Here is a 15,056-nt window from a genome sequence, read left to right on the forward strand (position 1 = left end):
AAAGAAACACTATCGGTTTTATAAGCACAAAACATTTCTTAAACAAAAGTACCCTTGAACCACAACCTAAAATTCCGGCATATTATCGAGCTGAAAATATAGAAAAAAAAAACATCTGCTGGCGCTCGTCTGGTTCTTTCGAGAGCTTAACGTTAACTTCCGCTACCGTCCAAAACGTTTCTATTTCAAGTTAACGGCGTCTACAGAAATCAGTTAGTCGAAAGTCATTACGTATTCGTTATTTTTGACTGAAAATCAGACTCAAACATAAATTTATTTGAACAATGTTAGTTTTATTACTTTATTATCACTAATGGACTGTTGATAAAATATAGCTATATCGATATTTTATCCAAAAACTATCGGTATGCATCGTCAATACTTCTTACCCTGTATATAGATAGACAAATGGCAATTTAGAGAGCCGAAATTTTTTTTATATTATATTTTTTCACAAATTTTCGGTAAATATTTGAAGTCGTTCTTTTGAAATTGTAGTAGATCATAACTTTACTTTTACTGTGTAAAAGAGTTTTACTGCTTTTTGAGCTTTTATCACGTCCAGTCTTTCACTTTTGACTGTGTCAGTCAAGTATGTGTGGCACTAAAGAAGTAGTCCGACTGCATTGGTGACGGGGACGGGGGGAAGGTGAATAGAATAGCAAGATTTCCGATGTGAACAAATTGTACACCAGTGGCGTTGAAATTTTTTTTTAACACAACTAATGTGCTATTTCTTCAAATCGGTATTTTTCAAAAACAGTTGCTTAATATAATGAACAAAACTCTAAATGACAAGATAATTCTTCAATAAAATTCTTCAGGGTATCAGACCGCATCGTCATAATTTAAAATCCGCCAACGGTTCGGGCAGCGTTGCAGCTAGCCTTCATCAGGGCCTTACGTTAACTGCTAAATGAACACACTTGGTTCCTTAAATAGCTGCAGGAGAAAACCGTGTCGTTACTTGATTGGCTGTAAAAAGAGGGGGAGGAGGGGTGAAAGGTATGCTTTATTGGTGTTTCCTTTATTATCTGTCATTGGTTGAAATAGCTGTTTTCTATTGGTCTTTATATTAATCCACCCCATTGGAGGAGACGGACGAATAGCGAACAGGTGATGGCTGTGACGTCACACTGTTTCCATGCTGTCCAGAAGCCGGCTGCGGCGTGCCATTGCTTTGTGTACTCGCGACCACTACTGCGGCTCTCCGCGTGTCTGCATGGGCCGCCACGGCTCTGCCGCCGCTCCGTAGCCCTGCTATTGCAGGCAGCCAAGACCTCGGAAGCTTGTACCCGTCCTCTCTATTCATGTTGGCGGGTCTTTTGGCTATTTCTATCGCCTCTCTAATCTTTCTTTTGAAAGTGAGAGGCTGTTTCGCCAGGACGCGGGCTTCTTGAAAAAATATTGGTTTCCCGCACTCGTCTCGGTGTTCCGCCACTGCTGACTTAGTGTGTGGTTTCAGGCGGATATATCTTTCATGTTCCGCGAGCCTTGTGCTAATCGGACGTCCCGTCTCACCTATGTAGACTAATCCACACGCACAACCAATTTCATACACGCCAGATGTGTGTAGTTTGTCAACTGCATCCTTGGTAGAACCGAGCATGTCTGATATTTTGTTTCTGCTTCGGAAAATTGGTTTGATGTCGGCTTTTCGGCCGGCCGAAGTGGCCGTGCGGTTAAAGGCGCTGCAGTCTGGAACCGCAAGACCGCTACGGTCGCAGGTTCGAATCCTGCCTCGGGCATGGATGTTTGTGATGTCCTTAGGTTAGTTAGGTTTAACTAGTTCTAAGTTCTAGGGGCCTAATGACCTCAGCAGTTGAGTCCCATAGTGCTCAGAGCCATTTGAACCATTTGAACCATCGGCTTTTCGTAGAATTTTGCCAATACGTTCGGTGACCCCTTGTACATATGGTAACACAGCAATGCTCTGTGCCTCCTTCTCCTCTTCCCTATTGGTCTTCTCCCTTGTCGACATGGTGCTGTCTATCATCTTCTTTGCGGTGGGCGGACACCTGTGAGAGGAAATGCTGACGTAATCGGCGCTCGACTCTACCAACAGAAAGTGCAATGTTAGGCTCACCACGCACTCTTGACGTCACAGCTGCGAGGTCACTGGCGTTAGCAGAAATGAAAAAGAAGGAAGTCGGCATGAAGTGTTCCGGACGAATCCGCAGTCCGTTGTGGCCGAGCGGTTCTAGGCGCTTCAGTCCGGAAACGCGCTGCTACTACGGTCACAGGTTCAAATCCTGCCTCGGACATGGATGTGTGTGTGATGTCCTTAGGTTAGTTAGGTTTAAGTAGTTCGAAGTCTAGGGGACTGATGACCTCAGATTTTAAGTCCCATAGAGCCATTTGAACCATTTGAAGCAGGACAAATCCGATACATGACGAAACAGAACAACGGACACATTTTTTATGTGTCACTTACATACGGTTACCACTGTTAGCAAAGTGGCTATCGTCAAGTGTGATCGTGCATTATTTTGCTTCCAGTTCTTGCTCTAATCGGGATAGGCAGAATGCTAGCTTGTTGATGTACAGACTATCTAATAATAAATTAATACTTAAGTATACAGCTCTAAAACTGATAGTGAACTCGTATTTACAATGTGCAGGCAATATGTAGGTACGTCGATATTTTATCTGTCGAAATATGGACATATCGATCCTTTTTTTAGATATATTTGGGGCCATAATAATTTTCAAATGTCGATATATCGGATTCCCGATTTTTTTTTAGCATTATCAACAGACCTAATCACTATTTGCGGAAATGTGATCGAGCCAGCTTGGCAAATTGAAATCTGTGGCGCTGTTATTGTCTCCAGCCCGCGGACTGGTCTGCTACAGCTCTGCAAACCTGCGTGCCCTCTGCAAGTCTGTCCACCTCAGTGTAACTCCAGGAGCCCACATCCATTTGAATCTGACTACAGTAGTCAAGCTATGGTGTCTCTCTCCAATTCTCACCCCACACTTCCTGCCATTACCATATTCATTATTCCTTTGTGCCTCAGGACGTTTGCTATCAACTGATCTCTACGTTTAGTAAAGTTGCGCCATAAATTTCTTGTCTGCCCAAATCGATTTAGTACGTCTTCATCAGTTAGCAGATCCACTCAGCTAATCTTCAGCATTCTTCTGTAGCACTACGTTTCAAAAGCTTATACTCTCTTCTTGTCGGAAATGTTTTTCGTGCACATTTCAGTTACGTATTGGGCAACAAACCAGACTAATGTCTTCAAAAAAGACCTCCTAATGCTTAAATTTACATTCCGTGCTAATAGCTGCAAGTAAACATTAGCATAGGCTGATTTCATTCTACCACATTCTATTACCTTTGTTCAAGGCATTATGCGATCCGACCATTTCATGTTCCGACTCCTTTGTCGTCCCTCACAGAATTAAAGTAAGGATACGATGTGGATGATATTTAAATATAACAATAACTGCCTTTTCCATAGAACATAGAACTTTGAAAATCATTTTCTGTTAAGTTCACATTAATTTCCAGCATATTGATTATTTTCTTTCTGTAAAACCTTCATTGCGCTGTCTCTTTGAGATACTTGATGATTTAATGTTACTGTATTGATAATTTAATATTAATTACAATATAGCTTTTTACATGCATTCTATCGCCTGTGCGCGGGTGGTCAGACAATCTGTGATGTTTACACTCTAACAGTAACTACGGTATGTGCTGTAATAATAATTACGCAAATCATCACATATCAGGTGCGACGGATTTGTGAAACTAAAATATATTATGCCACTACGAACTGTGTGTCTTGCAGACTTGCAGTTACCGATAGAGTGATGTGGTGCTTCCGCAAAAGTGAGAACTGGATGTGTAAACAGGATTCATTAACCGATATCCATCCAAATAAATGCGTTTAATATGTTTCGCACAAAATAAATCAAAAAATTATGGGCAAAGGGAAGATTTTATTGAAAGTATAATGTGTGGAATGAAACATAATTGACATGTGAGGTGAATTTACTTAATGCCGCAAAGATATTCCGGTATAGAATAGGCAACCGGTTGTCACCTTTGTACATTGAACTGATCTACTTAATATAGCAGACAGCAGATAACTGGAATTATATCACATAACAAGCTATTTTGGACACCCATCGACACTACACCGCCTTGCTCTTCTATGAATAATAAATAAATAACAAAAAATTGTCTATGGATGACTCTAACGATTTATACTTCGAAACCATCTTATTTTGTAAAGCTATACACTCAAGTCAGAAGCTGATAGCAGCAATACTGCAGTACTATTTGTTGGAGTTTTCTTGCTGGCTAACAAAAGCTACGGTTTCCTCGTGCGGTACTGGTACAGCAGATATCGTTTGCGCCTCGAATTGAGCATCTAGAAACATGTAACTGATATGGAATTAAAGACCACTGAAATATTCCAGTAACAAGAAGAATAAAGCATAAGTTCCGCAATGGACCTGGAATTGCTTTTCAACCATATTCTAACAGACATCGTGACACTATTTTTACTATACAATAGCTATCACATTGCTGCGCTTAGCATTGTTGTTGCCGGCCGCTGTGGCCGAGCGGATCTAGGCGCTTCAGTCCGGAACTGCGCTGCTGCTACGGTCGCAGGTTCGAATCCTGCCTCGGGCATGGATGTGTGTGATGTCCTTAGGTTAGTTAGGTGTAAGTAGTTCTAAGTTCTAGGGGACTGATGACCATAGATGTTAAGTCCCATAGTGCTCAGAGCCATTTGAACCATTTTTGACTATGCATACCTACACCAGTTTCTTTGGCGCTTCAATGTGTTTTTCCTATAGGAATGCAGGATTACAAATTTTTGTATCTCTCCTCCTACCATTCCTGCTTTGCCCTTCTGCAGTTTGTATATAGGTAGTAATAATTTCAAATATTGCTATTGCAGATGAAGAGTAGTCTGTGAAAAAGACAGTGTAAGACTTTTTTTAAAATACATATCGATCTTGCTCTCTGTAATGTCAAAATAAGTTGCTAATAGTTTTATTGTGCATTTGAAAAATTGTAATATTCACAAACATACAAAAACTGTTTACTTTATACCTCTATTTAGATACTTAGCCGTACATGGAGCACATCACACCGTCACATTAATCCATCCCAAAAGAAAGAGGCATCAAGGATTGTGTAATAAACCCTTCATTTAGTGTGCAACTCCTGGTTTTGGACTTCTTGTATGAATGATGAATTTTTGATAAAAACAATTTATGTAGACAATGGACAGGATTAACATCTTTATTTATTCAGTTTAGATCTCACCAGCCTCATGTTATTTGCTGAGGACTATTACGTATACGGTTGATACTGATGTTTAGTACATTTCTCTATGGTGTTCATTTATCTGACAATAGTCCGCCCCTGGTTGTTGAGTGGTCAGCGCGACGGAATGTCATACCTAACCGCCCGGGTTCGATTCCCGGCTGGGCCGGAGATTTTCTCCGATCAGGGACTGGGTGTTGTGTTGTCCTAATCATCATCATTTCATCCCCATCGACTTGCACCAGGCGAACGGTCTACCCGCCGGGAGGCCCTAGCCACACGGCACTTCCATTTCTATCTACATCTACGTGATTACTCTGCTATTCACAATAAAGAGGGTTCGATGAACCACCTTCAAGATGTCTCACTACCGTTCCACTCTTCTTTTTTTCTGTGCGAGCCTTGATTTCTCTTATTTTATCGTAATGATAATTTCTCCATATGTAGGAGGGTGCCAACAATGTTTTCGCAATCGGAGGAGAAAACTCGTGATTAAAATTTCATGGGAAGATCCCGTCGCAACGAAAAACGCCTTTGTTTTAATGATTGCCACTCCAATTCACGTATCATGTCTGTGACACTATCTCCCCTATTTCGCGGTAATACAAAACGAGCTGCCCTTCTTTGTACTTTTCCGATATCATCCGTCTGTCCCACCTGATGCGGATCCCACGTCGCACAGCAGTACTCCAGAATAGGGCGGACAAGGACGGTGTAAGCAGTCTCTTTGGTAGACCTGTTGCACCTTCTAAGTGTTCTGCCAATGAATCGCAGTCTTTGGTTTGCTCTACCCACAATATTATCTATGTGATCGTTCCAATTTACGTTATTTGTAATTGTAATCCCTAAGTATTTAGTTGAATTTACAGCCTTCAGATTTGTGTGACTTATCGCGTAATCGACATGTAGCTGATTTCTTTCAGTACTCATGTGAACAACATCACACTTTTCCTTTTTTTTTTTTTTTTTTTTGGTTCAAATGGCTCTGAGCACTATGGGACTCAACTGCTGAGGTCATTAGTCCCCTAGAACTTAGAACTAGTTAAACCTAACTAACCTAAGTACATCACAAACATCCATGCCCGAGGCAGGATTCGAACCTGCGACCGTAGCGGTCTTGCGGTTCCAGACTGCAGCGCCTTTAACCGCACGGCCACTTCGGCCGGCACACTTTTCCTTATTCAGGGTCAATTGCTACTTTTCACACCATACAGATATCTTATCTAAATCATTTTGCAAACACGATTTACTCTACTTATCTGATGACTTTACAAGACGGTAAAAGACAGCATCATCTGCAAACAATCTGACAGGGGTATTCAGATTGTCTCCTAAGTCGTTAATATAGATCGGGAGCAATAGAGGGCCTATAACACTTCCTTGGGGAACGCCGGATATTACTTCTGTTTTACTCGATGGCTTTCCGTCTATTACTACTAATTGTGACCTTTCTGACAGGAAATCACGAATCTAGTCGCACAACTGAGGTGATACTCGGTAGGCACGCAGTTTGATTAGAAGACGCTTGTGAGGAACGGTGTCGAAAGCCTTCTGGAAATCAATTTGACATCCCCTGTCGATAGCACTTATTACTTCATAAGTATAAAGAGCTAGTTGTGTTTCGCAAGAACGATATTATTTAAATCCGTGCTGACTACGTGTCAATAAATCGTTTTCTTCGATATACTACATAATGCTCGAATACAGTATATGTCTGAAAACCCTACTGCAAATCGACGTTAGTGGTATGGACCTGTAAGTCAACGGATTGCTCCTACTTCCCTTTTTGGGTATTGGGGTGACTTGAGCAATTTTCCAGTCTTTAGGTGTGGATCTTCCTGTGAGCGAGTGGTTGTATATAATTGCTAAATATGGAGCTATTGTATGAGCATACTCTGAGAGGAACCTGACTGGTATACAATCTGGACCGGAGGCCTTGACTTTATTAAGTGATTTAAGCTGCTTCGAGGATATCTACTTCTACGTCTCTCATCTTGGCAGTTGTTCTTGATTAGAATTCAGGAATATTTACTTCGTCTTCTTTGATGAAGGAGTTTCAGAAAACCGTGTTTAATAACTCTGCTTTTGTGGCACTGTCGTCAGTGAATTCACCGTTGTTATCGCGCAGGGAAGGTATTGATTGCGTCTTGCCACTGGTGTGCTTTATGTATGACCATGACAATAGTCAGTATGTAACTATGCACACAAACATAAAATTTATTCGCGACATGGAAACCGAATCAGTCTGTACCATAACGAAAAATTTGGGCAAATGGAGTTCGGTAACTAATCCAACAGCATTCACTAATCGTAGTGAAAATTATTACAGTGATTTTAATAATTCATTACTCAAGGTTCTACTTATTTATTTTTCTTTTACTGCTACTGAAGTTCACGCTGAACGTGCATGCTGGTAAAGTGGCACAAAGGTGATATGATTTAATTATTTTTATTACAGATGGAGACGCTTCAGAGACTCTTCAGTGGACCGATGTGACGGTTGTTCCCAACAAAGTATGTGAGCAGTTCTACGAATCAGGCGCCGTTATTGACAGTACACTGTGTGCCGGAAACGAGTACACTGGCTCATGCTGGGTGAGTAGAAAGTGTGGTTCATCTTGACCACTAACTTCTAAAAAACTTCTTGTTCTGTGGTGTATTAAACTCTGCGTACTTGTGAAAGTGTAAATGCTTTAGGCAATACACACTTGTAATTGATTAATGTTGCAACGATTTATTTACTCGAATTAGCAGAATTTGGTGTGCCTGAACTTAGGGGGAGGTGAATATGTTGATACCACACCAGCAAGTAATGTAGGTGGTGATGGAATTATTTATAGCTAGACGCTGTGAAGCTATCAAATATTATTAATTACATAAAAATTAGTCTTGAATATGGCATTTTCAATCTAGAACATAAATAAGGACTAAGAGAACAAGTCTGTGAGACGTAATCAGACAGTAACACAGCTATTTTACTTCCATAAAATGGCTAAGGAGGTATGGCTAGAGGACAAATCTAAAGATGTAGAAGCATATATCACTAGGGGTAAGATAGATACTGCCTCCAGGAAAATTAAAGAGACCTTCAGAGAAAAGAGAATTACCTGTACGAATATCAAGTCAGATGGGAAACCAGTCTTAAGCAAAGAAGGGAAAGCAGAAAGGTGGAAGGAGTATACAGAGGGTCTATACAAGGTACTTCAGTACAATATTATGCAAATGAAAGAGGACGTAGAAGATGAGAAGCGAGATACGATACTGCGAAGAATTTGACAAAGTACTGAAAGACTTAAGTCGAAACAAGACCCCGGGAGTAGACAACGCTCCATTAGAACTACTGATAGCCTTGGGAGAGCCAGCCACGACAAAACTCTTCCATCTGGTGAGCAAGGTGTATGAGACAGGCGAAATACCCTCAGACTTCAAGAAGAATATAATAATTCCAATTCCAAGGAAATCAGGTGTTCACAGGTGTGAAAATTACCTAACTATCAGTTTAAAAAGTCACGAAAGCAAAATACTAACACGAATCCTTTACAGAAGAATGGAGAAATAAGTAGAAGCCGACCTCTGGCAAGATGAGTTTAGATTCCGTAGAAATATTGGAATGCGCCAGGCAATACTGACCCTACGACTTATGTTAGAAGATAGATTAAGGAAAGGCAAACCTTCGTTTCTACCACTTGTAGACAAAGCTTTTGACAATATTGATTGGAATACACTCTTTCAAATTCTGAAGGTGGCAGGGGTAAAATACATGGAGCGAAAGGCTATTTACAATTTGTACAGAAACCAGATGACATTTATGAGAGTCGAGGGGCACAAAAGGGAAGTAGTGTTCAAAAAAATGTTCAGATGTGTGTGAATCTTACGGGACTTAACTGCTAAGGTCATCAGTCCCTAAACTTACACACTAATTAATCTAAACACACCCACCTATGCCCGAGGGAGGACTCGAACTTCCGCACAGTCCATGACTGGAGCGCCTTAGACCGCTCGGCTAATCACGCGCGGCGGGAAGTAGTGGTTGAGAAGGGAGTGAGACAGGGTTGTAGCCTATCCCCGATGTTATCTGTATATTGAGCAAGCAGTAAAGGAAACAAAACAAAAATTTGGAGTAGGAATTAAAATTCAAGGAGAAGAAATAAAAGCTTTGAGGTTCGCCGATGACATTTTAATTCTGTCAGAGACAGCAAAGGACTTGGAAGAGCAGCTGAACGGAATGGACAGTGACTTGAAAGGAGGATGTAAGGTGAACATCAACAAAAACCAAAATGAGGATAATGGAATATAGTCGAATTAAATCAGGTGTTAGATTAGGAAATGAGACAAAGTAGTAGAGGAGTTCTACTGTTTGGACAGCAAAATAACTGATAATGATAGAAGTACGCAGGATATAAAATGTGGACTGGCAATCGCAAGAAAAGCGTTTCTGAAGAAAAATTTGTAAACATCAAGTGTACATTTAAGTGTCATGAAGTTCTTTCTGAAAGTATTTGTTTGGAGTGTAGCCATGTATGGATGTGAAACATGGACGATAAGTAGTTTAGACAAGAAGAGCATAGAGGCTTTTGAAATCTGGTGCTACAGAAAAATGCTGAAGACTAGATAGGTAGTTCACGTAACTAGTGAAGAGGTACTAGGTAGAATTGGGGAGAAGAGGATTTTGTGGCACAACTTGGCTAGAGGAAGGGATCCGTTGGTAGGACACACTCTGAGGCACCAAGGAATCATCAATTTAGTACTGGAGGGAAGCGTGGGGGGACTAAAAACGTACAAGGAGACAAAGATTTGAATACAGTAATCAGATTCAGAGGGATTTAGGTTGCAGTAGTTCAGGGCTTCACAACATACGTGCTCGCGGAGCAAGCTGTGAGCAGCAAGGCGCGAGCACGGAGCAGTGCGAGCACGCTACCCCCACTACCGGACCAGAGCGGAGGGGAGGGAGGGGAAATGCGCGCGCACGTTTGAATGTGATCTCGCGTTCTTAGCAGATTTAACTAGCCATCTGAATGCTTTGAACATTTTACTACAAGGTAAAGATCTGCTAATTACTCATTACATAGATCGAATACGAGATTTTAAAATGAAATTGACACTTTGGGCGAGTCAGCTGGAAACAGGAAACCTAGCTCATTTTCCTAAATTATCATCCATGCAAGATGTTCACTAAGACTGTGAACGTTATTCACATAGTTTAGTTGATCAGCGCTTTCAAGATCTGACAGCACTAGACAGTGATTTTGATCTGTTCTCTCCATATTCAGCGAATATTTAGGAGATTCGTCCTGAGCTGCAGCAAGAAATTATTGACCTGCAGTGTGACAGAGAATACAGAGACAAATTTCAGAACAAGAAAAACATTTTGGAATTCTACAGACACTTCCCTCAGGATAGATTTCCTCGTTTGCACAAACTGGCGGCTACAATAATATCAATGTTCGGTTCCACGTATGTTTGTGAACAACTGTTCTCTGCAATAAAATGTAACAAGACGCGCCTGAGAAACGCGTTGTCTGATCGAAATTTAAACTGCACGCTGCGCCTAAAATGCACAAGAACAATTACTCCGAACATAGACGCAATTGTAAAGGGCAAAAAGTCACGAACCGCGCACTGCTACGGTCGCAGGTTCGAATTCTGCCTCGGGCGTGGATGTGTGTGATATGCTTAGGGTGGTTAGGTTTGAACTGATATCTTCGAAACGACAGAAAATTAAGAAGAAAATACACTCCTGGAAATTGAAATAAGAACACCGTGAATTCATTGTCCCAGGAAGGGGAAACTTTATTGACACATTCCTGGGGTCAGATACATCACATGATCACACTGACAGAACCACAGGCACATAGACACAGGCAACGGAGCATGCACAATGTCGGCACTAGTACAGTGTATATCCACCTTTCGCAGCAATGCAGGCTGCTATTCTCCCATGGAGACGATCGTAGAGATGATGGATGTAGTCCTGTGGAACGGCTTGCCATGCCATTTCCACCTGGCGCCTCAGTTGGACCAGCGTTCGTGCTGGACATGCAGACCGCGTGAGACGACGCTTCATCCAGTTCCAAACATGCTCAATGGGGGACAGATCCGGAGATCTTGCTGGCCAGGGTAGTTGACTTACACCTTCTAGAGCACGTTGGGTGGCACGGGATACATGCGGACGTGCATTGTCCTGTTGGAACAGCAAGTTCCCTTGCCGGTCTAGGAATGGTAGAACGATGGGTTCGATGACGGTTTGGATGTACCGTGCACTATTCAGTGTCCCCTCGACGATCACCAGTGGTGTACGGCCAGTGTAGGAGATCGCTCCCCACACCATGATGCCGGGTGTTGGCCCTGTGTGCCTCGGTCGTATGCAGTCCTGATTGTGGCGCTCACCTGCACGGCGCCACACACGCATACGACCATCATTGGCACCAAGGCAGAAGCGACTCTCATCGCTGAAGACGACACGTCTCCATTCGTCCCTCCATTCACGCCTGTCGCGACACCACTGGAGGCGGGCTGCACGATGTTGGGGCGTGAGCGGAAGACGGCCTAACGGTGTGCGGGACCGTAGCCCAGCTTCATGGAGACGGTTGCGAATGGTCCTCACCGATACCCCAGGAGCAACAGTGTCCCTAATTTGCTGGGAAGTGGCGGTGCGGTCCCCTACGGCACTGCGTAGGATCCTACGATCTTGGCGTGCATCCGTGCGTCGCTGCGGTCCGGTCCCAGGTCGATGGGCACGTGCACCTTCCGCCGACCACTGGCGACAACATCGATGTACTGTGGAGACCTCACGCCCCACGTGTTGAGCAATTCGGCGGTACGTCCACCCGGCCTCCCGCATGCCCACTATACGCCCTCGCTCAAAGTCCGTCAACTGCACATACGGTTCACGTCCACGCTGTCGCGACATGCTACCAGTGTTAAAGACTGCGATGGAGCTCCGTATGCCACGGCAAACTGGCTGACACTGACGGCGGCGGTGCACAAATGCTGCGCAGCTAGCGCCATTCGACGGCCAACACCGCGGTTCCTGGTGTGTCCGCTGTGCCGTGCGTGTGATCATTGCTTGTACAGCCCTCTCGCAGTGTCCGGAGCAAGTATGGTGGGTCTGACACACCGGTGTCAATGTGTTCTTTTTTCCATTTCCAGGAGTGTATATGGATGAGAGGGAAGAACTAGGAAACTATTGACTGAAACAGTGGAAAGGAACACAGTACAAGATGATTGGGTAGTTTTCAGAGACGAAATAGTGACTGCAGACGAGGATCAAATACACTACTGGCCATTAAAACTGCTACACCACGAAGATGACGTGCTACAGACGCGAAATTTGACAGACAGGAATAAGATGTAGTTGTGGTACAGGTTACCCTCCTCCACGTACCGTACGGTGGCTTGCGGAATATGTATGTAGATGTAGATGCAGATGCAGATGTAGACCAAGTGTAGGCATATTACATTATGTCCCTGGCAGTTTCTGCTATGGGAGTGTCTGGCATCATCATGCTTACGTCATGTGTAAACAGACAGGTGCGAAATTTGTGTAGCTTACGGTGTAATATGGTTCGTAAGCATTCTTATATGTGCAGCAGAAGTGTAAGGAAATAACTGTCTGTACTGCAGGGGGACCTCGGTGGCGCGCTTGTTGTCAAGACCGGCGGAGGCTACAAGCAGATCGGGGTGTCCAGCTTCCTTCCCTGGGACGGAGGCTGTGACGTGGCCGGGGCAGCCGCTGCCTACGTCAGAATCACCTCCGTCCTCGACTGGATCACCAGCAACGCCATTAGCGTTTAGCCACAAACTGGTGTTGCCTACGACGCACATCCGTTGTGGCGCCTTCTCTCAGTGTTTAACTAAATTCAACAGCATTTGCTTCTAATGTACTTCTGTTGCTGTTTCATCGCAAATCTGGTGGTGTAGGTACTGCATTTCACTGTATAAAGGTTCATATTAAAACTGTATAAAGGTTCATATTAAAAAATCAGGACATAAGATTCAGTGATTTGCAACCATATGGTCCCGAACCTCTGTCCTCAGTCCTCATGTACCATATACGAGGGCGGTTCAGAAAGTAACCTCCGATTGGTCACAGTGTGGGTTGTGGGGGGAGCAGCGACGCCATCTGTGCGTTCACGCACTCAACAGGTCAGTCGGCATCAAGCCGTCGTCGAGTGAACGTCGTACCTGCGCTAGTTTAGTTTTTGTGGCAGTTTGAAATGTGTGCTGCAATAGAAAACCCCGCCAAATGTGAAGTGCGTGCTGTCATAAGGTTTTTTACAGCCAAAGGATATTCTGCAGCAGCTATTCATCGTGAGCTTTGTGCCGTGTACGGACCAAGAGTTATGAGTGAAGGAGTTGGTCATGAATGGGTACGTTTATTTAAAAGTGGACGAGAAAACGTTCATGATGAAGAGAGGAGTGGTAGACCATTATTGGTGACAGACGAACTCGTTCAGACAGTTGATGCAAAAGTTCGTGAAAATCGACGTTTCTCAATGTCGGAGTTGTCTACTGGTTTTCCACAGATTTCTAAGACTCTCTTGTACGAGATAGTGACAGCAAGATTGGGTTACCGTAAGTTCTGTGCACGATGGGTGCCCAAAATTCTTACCGACCACCACAAAACTCAAAGAATGGCCTCTGCATTAGACTTTCTGTCACGTTATGAGGACGAAGGAGAACCATTGTTAAACAGAATCGTGACCGGTGACGAAACCTGGATTAAGTACGTGAACCCTGAGACAAAAGAACAATCAAAGATGTGGGCACATTCAAATTCGCCTACCAAACCAAGAAAAGCCTCGCAAGATTTTTCTGCCAGAAAACTGACGGCAACGGTGTTTTGGGATGCCAAAGGGGTGTTGTTGCTTGAATTCATGGAACGTGGTACGACCATTAATCAAGACGTGTACTGTGAAACAATAAAAAAGTTACGACGGGCTATACAGAACAAACGCCGTGGTATGCTGACTTCCGGTATCGTTTTTTTGCACGATAAAGCCCGTCCTCACTCTGCTCGCAGAACAACGGCCCATCTTGAGTCCTTCAAGTGGGACGTTATCAACCATCCACCTTACAGCCCAGACCTGGCGCCAAGTGATTATCACCTCTTCATGCATTTGAAGAAATGGCTCGGGTCACAGCGGTTTGATGACGACGAAGAGCTCAAAGATGCGGTCACAGGCTGGCTCCAGGCACAAGCGGGTGATTTTTATGCAGAAGGAATTTCAAAGCTTGTGAAGAGATACGATAAGTGCCTCAATCGCTATGGAGACTATGTAGAAAAATAGTGCAAAGATGTAGTTGTAAGATGTATATATTAAAACATTTTTATTTAACTTGGTGTATTTTTTTAAATCAACCGGAGGTTACTTTCTGAACGGCCCTCGTATGTTACTTCCATCTTTCACGTCTTTCTAGCTCAGGAAATAAACTATACTCGCAGTGCTCGATTACCGCATGTCCTTCCTGTGCACCATTTGTTTTCGTTTCCGCATGCTCCCAACAGGTGGCAGCATTTGCTTGAAGAAAGCTACTTAGCTCTTTGTAGGCATTTCTTCTGTTTGTTTTTAGCAACTTTTCGGTAAATTGTTAATTAATTGAAACGCTCACCTGCCGACAGGTGATATTGATGTACCTCGACGGGGACATCTGAAAATGAGTGCCCCGACCGGGACTCGAACCCGGGATCTCCTGTTTACATGGTAGACGCTCTATCCATCTGAGCCTCTGAAGACACAGATAAATAGCGCGACTGCAGGGA

At 43.4% G+C, this 15,056-nt stretch overlaps 1 protein-coding gene across 1 annotated transcript in view; it reads left to right on the plus strand.

Moving 5' to 3' along the window:
• Nucleotides 1-13,291, plus strand: part of LOC126210277 (venom protease-like) — a 65,841-nt gene extending 52,550 nt beyond the window's left edge. Inside the window, exons 5-6 of the mRNA XM_049939472.1 lie at nt 7,752-7,888; nt 12,917-13,291. Coding sequence (XP_049795429.1) covers nt 7,752-7,888; nt 12,917-13,087 — 308 coding nt within the window. The 3' untranslated portion in view covers nt 13,088-13,291. The remainder of the gene's footprint in view (nt 1-7,751; nt 7,889-12,916) is intronic.
• Nucleotides 13,292-15,056: the final 1,765 nt, after the last annotated feature.

Source organism: Schistocerca nitens, chromosome 10, assembly GCF_023898315.1.
Source record: "Schistocerca nitens isolate TAMUIC-IGC-003100 chromosome 10, iqSchNite1.1, whole genome shotgun sequence".
NCBI classification, from domain to species: domain Eukaryota; kingdom Metazoa; phylum Arthropoda; class Insecta; order Orthoptera; family Acrididae; genus Schistocerca; species Schistocerca nitens.